Below are 10386 nucleotides of genomic sequence, written 5' to 3' on the forward strand. Positions count from 1 at the left end.
GCCAACGAGCTATGGAGCGCAGCATATTAGGGGCAAAAAGGACTGATCGTATCCGGAACACCACATTGCGCTCCAAGACTCGAATAGCTGATGTTGGAAAAGCGACCGCCAACTTAAGTGGGACTGGACGGGCATGTCTGCCGGATGCACCCACAAAGATGGGCGCACAAAGCCACATGGTGGGTACCACATGACGGGCACCGACGGCAAGGCAGACCGAGGCGGAGATGGCGAGATGACCTGGACGCGGAATTGAGTGAGTGGCCAAATATAGCTCTGGATAGGGAGATGTGGAAGTCAAGAGGAGAGGCCTTTGCCCAGCAGTGGGACACAGTTATAGGCTAATATAATAATAATAATGTACTTTACAATGTTCTGTTTTTGCATCGTCCTCCCGCTCCCATTAGCCAATATTCAGCTCCATCGATCTTCCGTCAACACCATAATGAAATGCTTCTCGAATCTCAGCAACCCGATACTGTTGATGTTTTACCTTCGTTAATAAAAAATTGTCACAGCGACAAATTATTCCACTGTAGCAGTAAAATGTTCATTCACGAGCTATGTCAAACACGCGAGGCAGAAGCACTTAAATTAAATAAAAAGTAATAAAAACGCTGTAAAAGTCGGCATCGCGCGGATGCCTTGAAACGATTATAAGGTTCAAAAACGTGAAAACATGGCTCGAGTGACACTTCCGATCGGAACGCAAAATGTCTGTGAACAGTATTCTCGCTGTGCTTTTTCTCTGTTTCAGATTGTTTACTGCTTTTTTAATTAAGGATGAACGGGAATTTAAGGGTGCTCCATTTGTTTTACCTGAGTACAGGGAGGGAGTGGCCCGGGACAACCAGACGTTGGCTAACTACGGAGATGTTCCGTTGAGTTTTAATTGGGCAAAATGTGGAGGGGTGACGCCTGTGAAGGACCAGAATCAGTGCGGTGCGTGCTGGGCTTTCAGCGCTGTTGGTGAGTAAGGATGCGTTTTCAGCAGAGATGTACGAGGATGTGTTACTAGGAATTTGTTTTTCATGGACCAATATAAACGCTTTATTTACCTGTCCTCGCACAGCACATCTCTAATGGAAACAGCTGAGCGGAAGCAGTTTCTGCGGGTTCATGAAAAACACAATCCTCGCAACACGTTTTTTTCATTTTAAGTAAACTGAGTGCATTTATTTTCGAATATATTCATTATTTCAAAAAATATTCGTGTATTTTACTAAATTAGTAATTCTATTTGATTTCTAACTCTACACTCATGATTTGTATTTGTCATATTTTTCCAGTCAGACCAACTTATTTGTGAATCGAAAAAGTATTAATGTCGTTCGCATAAAGTGTAGTATTGCTTGGTCTGATTCACAGATAAGTTGAACAGTTTTTAAATAGAAGAAAATCAACCTGACGGTAAAACGGCTCGCTAGTACATACATATTAATTTATCTAAATTTTATACACACGTACACAACACACACAAACATCATGCCTGTTTTCCAAATGAGGTAGGCAGAGCACACGAAACGTTACCGCTTCGGAGCTACTTTTAGCAATTATTATTATTAACTAAATTTTATATTGTGCAATATCGCTAAAACATTTAATTGGCGCATGTTGGAATCGTAATTTTTCGATTGGGCACAATAAAAAAAGGATTTAAAAACAGAAACACAACCTGACTTAAAACATAATGTAATCGATTCTACTCTTCATTCTAAGCAAACTACTTTCTGGTTTTCAGTTATTTAATAAACACCTCGTATACATATATTAAAATCAATGAGGGCTATCGCGTATGACTTCGGCACTAGAGGCGCTAGTGTAGCGTGAGGTCTCCGAAATGTCGAATCTCATAGTTTTTGGGTGAGCTACGCGGGTTCATTTTTAATTAGAATAATTTTGTGAATATTTTGCAATATCTGAAACTAATTATGGCAAATATGCGTTCCGGGGCAATGAATGTCTGTGTTCTGAGACAGTTTTGTCTTTCGGAAACCTTTGTCCTCCATTTTTTCCGAACAAAACGGGGACTATGCAACACTGTGGCATGCTCGATATTTTTATGGTAGGTACGGTTTTAAGGTGTACCGTAATAACAGACTTTGAAACCCATACTTCAAAACCTCACGCAACAGTGCGCCATCTAGTGAGACAAAAAACGATAGCCCTCATTGTATTTGAGACTCTCGCTCCGAGTCGTTCTTGATGCAAAGGCTATCTATCGCCGTTCAACGCGGGAACGCGGCAAGCGTGTTGGGCACCTTTGCGCCAGGAACGATTCGAGGCGGTCTTTTTTTAGGGTTCCGGAGCCAAAATGGCAAAAACGGAACCCTTTTAGTTTCGCCATGTCTGTCTGTCTGTCTGTCTGTCCGTCCGTCCGCGACTTTGCTCAGGGACTATCAATGCTAGAAAACTGTAATTTTGTACGAATATGTATGTAAACTATGCCGACAATTTTTTTATTTTTGACAAAACGGTACAATTCAAAATTCAAAAATATTTTTATAGTACCTACCTACCTCCCATAGACGTAATGTAAATTCAGAGTGGCAGTAAGTTTATCAAACATTTAAGGAAAAGTATAACGGCTAAGTTTGCTTGAGAATTATTAGTAGTTTAAGAGTAAATAGCAGCCTAAGGTATAAAATATACCTAAACTTGGAAGTTTCCGTATAAAATACGAAATCCTTATAGAAAAATATTACTTATTTTTTTCGTAATGGCTACGGAACCCTATTTTGGGCATGTCCGACACGCTCTTGGCCGGTTTTTATAATATAAAAATATTATTTAAGTTAGCTAGTAGATTTATTATTTAGTAGTATTTATCTCTTAGGTATATGATTGTATTTTCTATAAGTTTATATTCTTAAATTGTATTGCTCAAACTATAACTATCTCAAAACTATCTAACTATCTCAATCAATGACACAAATTCCGCGGGCATATTACACTACCCCATAGAAAGTCCCAAGGGAGGTAGCGTGAATGGAAATCTCATTTCATGTGCCCTTCCACATTGCTGACTTCGAGGACACTGGTGTAATTAAAGGATGCTGGGACGAGCCGTAAAGGATTATCTGCTAACTAAAATGAGTAGACAGTCATTGATGCAAAACCTCATTAAGTTATGTAAGTCGTTACAGCAAAGCCAGTCAAGGCCGTGATAGACCAGTGGTTAGACTTGACGTACCAAATTTCATCTAAAGTCTAGTTGTATCGTAACGGAGTAAGAAATACACACAAACCCAGTTATCACCATCACCACACTACACTGACGCGTTTCGAACCCAAACAGAGCTCATCCTCGGAGCAACAACAAACGTTAAACTACATCTGCATCTATAATGTTCCTTCTGGATACCTGTTCTGTGGTTCAGTCGTCGATTGTTCCTGCGGGGCTACCACGAAATTTGAAAGTCGAAGTTCATGGCGTGCCGACCCTCTCACTCTCGTATTAAATAATATAAGCGTAATATAAGCATAATCTTGCACTTCATAGTACAGTGCCTGTATCGCCTCCCAGCATTTATTTTATGTAGAGGGGGAACTAAATCCCCGTTAGACTCAGGCGGTTATTGTAAGATTTTCTGTCTTACTAGTCACAATGAACTGATTTTTCACTTCTCATGCTCGTAAAGTTCGTGTTTATGCTAGATCTAGGCGACATAAAATTACTTTTTATGCTCTAGTGCATAAAGTATAATCTTTGTCTAAGACCAAGGCAATCAGGTGTAAACAGCCACAAACAAAGAAGTTTCTACGTATTTTCTAATTTATATAAATTAAAAATCAATCAAATCAATCATAAAAGATCAATAAAACTAAAAATTTATGTTATAATAGTAATGCGTGAACAATAAAGTAAGTGAACACTTGTTTCCACTATTGCTATTTCATTTCCTAGCCATCGAAGTGAAAAGCAGAGTGTAAAACTCGAGCATTAAACCCATTTTCCCTCGACGTGTCTATCCACCCTCACCGTAACCGCCGCGGGTGGCTATATGAACGTCTTGGAAAAATGGTTCGTTTTATGCTCTTGTTGTACAATCTACTATTTATACTCTAGTGCATAAAATAAAATCTTCGTCTAAGACCAAGGTAATCAGATGTCAACAGCCACAAACAAAAAAGGTTCTACATAATTTTTTTTATAATTTTTAATTTATATAGAACTAAAATCAATCAAAATTAATCAATAAAATTAAAAAAAATGAAATTATATACACTATGTATGCGTAATGCATAAAAAATAAAAAGTACATAGAAAGTGAATAATTGTTTCCACCGCTGCTGTTTCATTTCCTCGCAGTCTAAGTGAAAAGCAGAGTTTTCCCCTCGACCCTCGCCGTATCGGCTCGGGTGGCTATATGAACGGCTTGGGTAAAATGGCTCGTTTTATGCTCTTGTTGTACAATCCACTATAGTTGAGTGAGGCACGCGTCATTTTAGCTTAGAAATACTCTAACAGGGAAAATAATTACGTGCTTTGCAGCGGCCATCGAAAGTCAGTGGAAGATTCACACAAAGCGTGATATCATCTTGTCGGAGCAGTTCCTCATAGATTGCAACGACCTGGACGCCGGCTGCGATTCTGGTAGCCTTTTGAAAATTTACGGGTAATTAAGTGTTTTGCGTATATTTGACAAAATAAGTGCTAATAACATTCTTTGTGACAGTTCCAAGACATTTCCTACTCTAGTTAAATATCGAGAACTGAGCACAATCAATTCCGATAGTTTTAAAAAATATCCTCAAAAAAAATGACAGTTTTGCAAAGTTTTTTTCATACACTCAGTTTTTTTTATTCGACTGGATGGCAAACGAGCAAGTGGGTCTCCTGATGGTAAGAGATCACCACTGTCCATAAACATCTGCAACACCGGGGGTATTGCAGAGTATTGCCAACTTAGAGGCCTAAGGTGGGATACCTCAAGTGCCAGTAATTTCACCGGCTGTCATACTCTCCACACCGAAACACAACAGTGCAAGCACTGCTGCTTCACGGCAGGATTAGCGAGCAAGATGGTGGTAGCAATCCGGGCGGACCTTGCACAAGGTCCTACCACCTGCAACACCGTACTCAGTATGGGCGCGGCGTGGCAAAACTGGGGTCATTTTTTTAAACGATCGAAATCGATTATGCTCTTGATTCTGAGCAGGAAAAACCACATTTTTTCCAAAATAAAAATAAAAATGAAAGGGTACACTTTTTTTTTAAAACGCCCTTAAACTGATGTCGTCTCGTCAGCCCACCTAGTAGTCGAGGACTTTACTCCCCCAACGGTTATGTGTTCTTCGAGCGATAATTATGTTAATCTTTCAGGGATATAACATCTGTTATAACTGGAGTGTTGGAGGTTGGTAAATACCGGCCGTACGACGAAACCCGACGCAAATGTGAGTGGGACGGTGATACGGGCGCACTGGTCCCTGTGACAGGGTTCCGTAGAGTTGAACCTGGCAATGAAGTTGATATGGTGACCTATCTATACCATAATGGACCAATTAGCGCCGGTAACGTTATATTCCTCAAAACTTGTATCGATGGATCAATTTTAATGTTCTTTTTTTATTACATATTTTGATCCGGATAACTCACGTCTTAATTCAAGTTCTTTTTTTTAAGTTTAATTTAATAAAGGCGGTTCTAGCTATGAACCTCCTTCTGAAAAAAAAATGACAATAGTTTTAAACGTCAGAGCTAAAGTACAGTTCAGATCATTTTAGTATAATATAATGATATTATATATGTATTAGACGTCAAAATGTCTATACACCTAAATGCCACTAACCATACGGTCGATGCATACTATACATAATGTTTGACGCTATGGCTGAACAAATATTTACCTATGCTTTCGCCTGTACATGAATTTAATCATATTTCTATCCTAGCCCTTTAAGCCAGTAGAAACTATTCTTTTGCAGCTATTAATGATGCTACGATGGTAAATTATAACTTTTACAAAAACCCTTTGGACCGACCAACTCCGCGCTCGTGCCCAAATGACGTTGGTAGTCTAAACCATGCGGTTCTGATTGTCGGCTATGATATTTACACAGGTAAAAAAATAAAATAAAAAAACAAATACCCGACTGCATTAAATAATTTTTAAATAAAACTAGAAGGTAAAAAATAAGTCTAGTATTCACCATAATTAAAGCACATGAACATGATTCAACCTTCTCGTATTTTTTTCATGTAGAATTTTTTGGACTTTCATTTTTTTCAGTATGAAAAAACGCCACAGGCACTGGACACTAAGAGCGGAGTCATTTAAAAAAAAATGTCACAAAAGAAAAACTGGGTGACACTCTTGTTTTTCGCTTCCAATTTTCGTCAACACGCCCATGGAAGCTCCTGTCAGTTGCTATGGGCGTGTACACAAAAACAGGGTCGGTATTTCCATGTTGGTATTATCCGGGCCGAGAAAGAGTGTCACCCGAAAACTAAAATTGGCAGGAGCAACCCATTCTTTAGATTTTTTTTTGTGATAAATATTTTTTATTTCCTCGCAGTCTCGGCCAAAAGTGCAATAAATGAACTTTTATTATCGAAAGCCTCCCCTAAGGTCAGTCTTCAAACTAACTCATTCATCTATTACTTACTTTCCAGCCTCTACAACAATGTACTATTTATTTTGTTTTTACTGACTGAGGTACAGAACGCCAAAAACATTTTTTTTTTTCAGATGATGATGGAACACGAGTCCCTTATTGGATAATCAAAAACTCATGGGGAACCGACTGGGGACACGGAGGTTATTACTACCTCGAACGTGGTACTAATGCATGTGGCATCGCTAATGATGTTGTTTTCCCTTTTGTGCCCTAGAATTTCAAAATGAGTCGTATTTAACATAAATTGCAATATCACCATCATCACCAGCTGGAAGACGTCCACTGCTGAACAAAGGCCTCCCCCTTAGAACGCCACAACGAACGACAACTCGCCACCTGCATCCACGTTGCCCGCAAGTCCCACGATGTCGTCAGTCCACCTGGTGCGAGGCCTGCCAACGTTTCGTCTTCCGGTTCGCGGAATTTAATATAGTCATCATATTTTCCTAATTTAGATGTTCCTAGGAATTATTTATAATAAACTATGTAGCTGACCCGGCAAACTTGTTAATTTATTTGGATGTTCATAGAGTAATACCCAAATCGCAATTAAATTCGAGAGTTGGGGTAGGAGAGTGAAAAATAATTTATGACCCCGTCGCATATCTATCAAATATACAAAAAATATTTCATACTTAAATCGGTTGAGCAGTTTCAGAGGAGTGCGACCACAAACACCATGATACGAGATTTTTGTACGAGTAAATTGAAAGTAAAGATATATTTCTAAAAAAAATTCTGTATTTACTATTTTTATATACATAAGAGGGAGCAAACGAATATGCGGGTCACCTGATAAGAAGCAATCATCACCGCCCATGGACACCCGCAACACGAGGGCTGCAGGTGCTTTGCCGGCCCTTTGAGAGACTGAAAGCTTGTTTTTGTACCACTCCGGGAATGCTGACCCAGGAAGCTGGTCCCATATTTTTGTCGTGCATGGAAAAAAGTTTCGCTTAAAGCTGACGAAATAACTTTAAAAGGCATAATTTTATGCAGCATCTCGTCAAGTAATTCAATTATAAGCAGGAGGCTTTATAATTGCTACAACGTCCTTGTACTGTCCGTGTTGTGTCGTACTTGTGATAAAATATATAACCGCCTTGTCGGTAAAGTTTTTCTTCTTACACGACGGTGCAAAGAACGGTTATGTTTACTACATATCGCTAACTACATAATATTATTAAGAGTATATCATCATGATGGTATTTTCACCCTGTAAATATAGAAAAGAAAATTCAAAGCTACTAAATTAATTGAATACCTAAATCGTGGATTATAATGAAAAAATACTGGTCGAAACAAAAGCATTGGTCATTTTTAGACAATCCCAATTGCATGTACGATGGCTACACTCCGGTCCTCGTCACGCCGTCGCCTCATGAGATAGTGCTGGCCTTTGTTCCTGCAAGCGATGTGTCCCGCCCGCCGTAACTTATGACTTGGACATAATAGCGTATATTCTCATACCTAGTTTATAGAGTGAGAGAGAGAGAGAGAGAGAGAGAGAAACATTTATTTATACATATTCGATACACACATAAAAATACATTAGATGGAAAGAATAAAAATAACATCGAATAGTATAATATAGTATAGTATAGTATAGTTATGTTATAGTTTTAGTGTTACTTATAACTTGCATGCATTTTCCACCTGTACAGTTAATGTGACCAGCAGGGCTACTACGAAACTCGAAGTTCGTATGTCGTTCGGTCCCTCTGACACTTATACTATTTAATACGAGAGCGAGAGGGACGGTACGGTACGAACTTCGAGTTTCGAGTTTCGTAGTAGCCCTTAGCTGGCTCTGCATATACTAAGAAGTGCAAAACTCGGACTTCGTATGTTGCCGTCCCGCTGACGCTTATGTCATTTAATACGCGAGTGAAAGGGACGGTGCGAAACGAACTTCGATTTTCGAGTTTCGTAGTAGCGCCTCGGTCGAAGTATCGTTTGTGAGACACGCGACTAGCCGATGCATGACTGTGCGACATGCCATATAGGCAACGCCCATTGTTTGTGCGAAGTATGATCAAGCGATGCACGCTTGGATTAAAGAAAAAGTAATAAAAATGTGTTGTTTAAATTTGAGGGATATATATATAAAATACTAGCTTTTGCCCGCGGCTTCGCTCGCGCAGAATTAGTATGTAGCTTGAACTTTTTTGATCCCACAGGAACCATACATTATTTCGGATAAAAGCAGCCTATATGTCAATCCAGGCTATGTATTTATGATAGTACTGTAAGAAGATTTTATTGTACGGAACACTCTCCACTCGAGTTAGTCTGAAATAATAAAATAGTTATAGTACACATTTTTGTTAGTGTGATATTAGTTGTAAATTTTAAAGAAATACTTGAAAATTGCGGTTATATGTTGCATTTCTTGTATTTCTTAGATAGTACTTTTGGAAACTATAGGTCTGTAATAGTGCATATAAATATTTGTAACCTTGCCTTTGTGTGACTGTTTGTTTCACAATAAATAAATAATAATAATAATCTAAAGTTAGTATCGAACGATTACGGAACCATACACTGCGTTGGCACGTCGCTACAGGACGTCGTATAGAGTAAAATATCCAACAGTTAATATTTTGTGCCTTGAAAAATTTAATTACTACATACTAACTTTTCAAAAGCATTGTTCGAAAAATACGACCCAACACAATATTAATGTTTTTGTGGCTAGGCGACCGAGTTTCAATTTGAATTCTTTTTTGCTTAAACATAAACATAGTAAAAAGATACTTTAAACGCTCTTTTCTTTTAGCTTAGAAATCTTTGAACGCAGTTTTAAATCTCTTTAAAAAAAATAATGTTTCCTTTAAAAGGATTTAAGGCAGTTCCCTCCGAGCCCATTAATTTTTTCCATCTTGCATTATGTGTACATTCCTGTTATTCGATTAGGTACACATCTATTGAACAATGTTTTTTCATCGAATTTCGTCGGATAAGTTCGTATTTAAGTCTTGCTTTCTCAATTAGCTTATTGAGGTTTACTAAAGATAAATACGAAGTTTTCCGTAAATATACGATGGCAAAACATTATTTACTACATCTGTACATGCTTAAATAAACGCTGATAAAAGAACCCTTGAGTCCCGTGACCCCCCCCCCCCCCGTGATCGAAGAAGACCTCATGACAGAAGAATTCCTGAAATAGTAACGCTGCTTAATAAAATTGATGCCCAAAGAGCGTTTTGTGCCGAAGGCACAACCTTTTTTATGTGAATTTATGTTTTTATACTTTTTTTACCAATTTTGAATAATTTTGTATGTTCTATTTGTCAGTCTCATTAAAGATACGTACCAGATCACACGTGTTTTGCATTTAGTAGGCTCGCAGACCCTTAAGGCCCAGTTTTAGCCCTTAAGGCACCAGACCGTAACATTTGGTCCTTCAGCTAAAGTGAGTGAACTAGTGAATCAACAAGCCCATTTTTCGGACGAAGAAACAGGGAGTACACACGAATAAAATCTATTTGGTGAGTAAAAATGGTCGTAGAAACGCGCGCTAGCGCTAAGAAGCTCGCTGCAGCCCCGGAAGGTCCGTCGAGTGCGGAGAGGGAGGATCAACCGTCCGCACCTAGCGGCCCTCTCGCCGTGTCGGCGACCGCACCCCCGGCGACCTCCCGGCCCGCGAGCACGACCACGTCCCGCTCTTCTACGGAGGTACTAGTACAACCGTCCGCATCTAGCGGACCTGTTCCCATGTCGGCGACTTGCGCCCCGGGCGACCCCCCGGTCCCGGGC

The 10386-nt window shown here is 39.2% G+C and overlaps 1 protein-coding gene across 2 annotated transcripts; it reads left to right on the forward strand.

The window, feature by feature from the left end:
* Positions 1–701: 701 nt before the first annotated feature.
* LOC141434331 (procathepsin L-like) lies at positions 702–6957 on the forward strand. 2 transcript variants are annotated; one of them, XM_074096740.1, is made up of 5 exons: positions 702–969; positions 4496–4619; positions 5327–5517; positions 5932–6066; positions 6696–6957. In XM_074096740.1, exons 1-5 carry the CDS (start codon positions 714–716, stop codon positions 6836–6838), a joined length of 849 nt encoding a protein of 282 aa, XP_073952841.1. In that variant the 5' UTR covers positions 702–713; the 3' UTR covers positions 6839–6957. The 2 variants fall into 2 exon arrangements, with proteins under 2 accessions (XP_073952841.1, XP_073952842.1); XM_074096741.1 differs by lacking the exon at positions 5932–6066.
* The last annotated feature ends 3429 nt before the right edge of the window (positions 6958–10386 follow it).

The sequence above is a fragment of the Choristoneura fumiferana genome, chromosome 13 (genome assembly GCF_025370935.1).
Source record: "Choristoneura fumiferana chromosome 13, NRCan_CFum_1, whole genome shotgun sequence".
In the NCBI taxonomy this organism is placed as follows: Eukaryota; Metazoa; Arthropoda; class Insecta; order Lepidoptera; family Tortricidae; genus Choristoneura; species Choristoneura fumiferana.

Coding starts and splice junctions, on each gene's coding strand:
- LOC141434331 (XM_074096740.1), top strand. CDS start 714: ATGTCTGTGAACAGTATTCTCGCTGTGCTTTTTCTCTGTTTCAGATTG. Junction 970..4,495: donor CTGGGCTTTCAGCGCTGTTG/GTGAGTAAGGAT, acceptor CGTGCTTTGCAG/CGGCCATCGAAAGTCAGTGG. Junction 4,620..5,326: donor AGCCTTTTGAAAATTTACGG/GTAATTAAGTGT, acceptor TTAATCTTTCAG/GGATATAACATCTGTTATAA.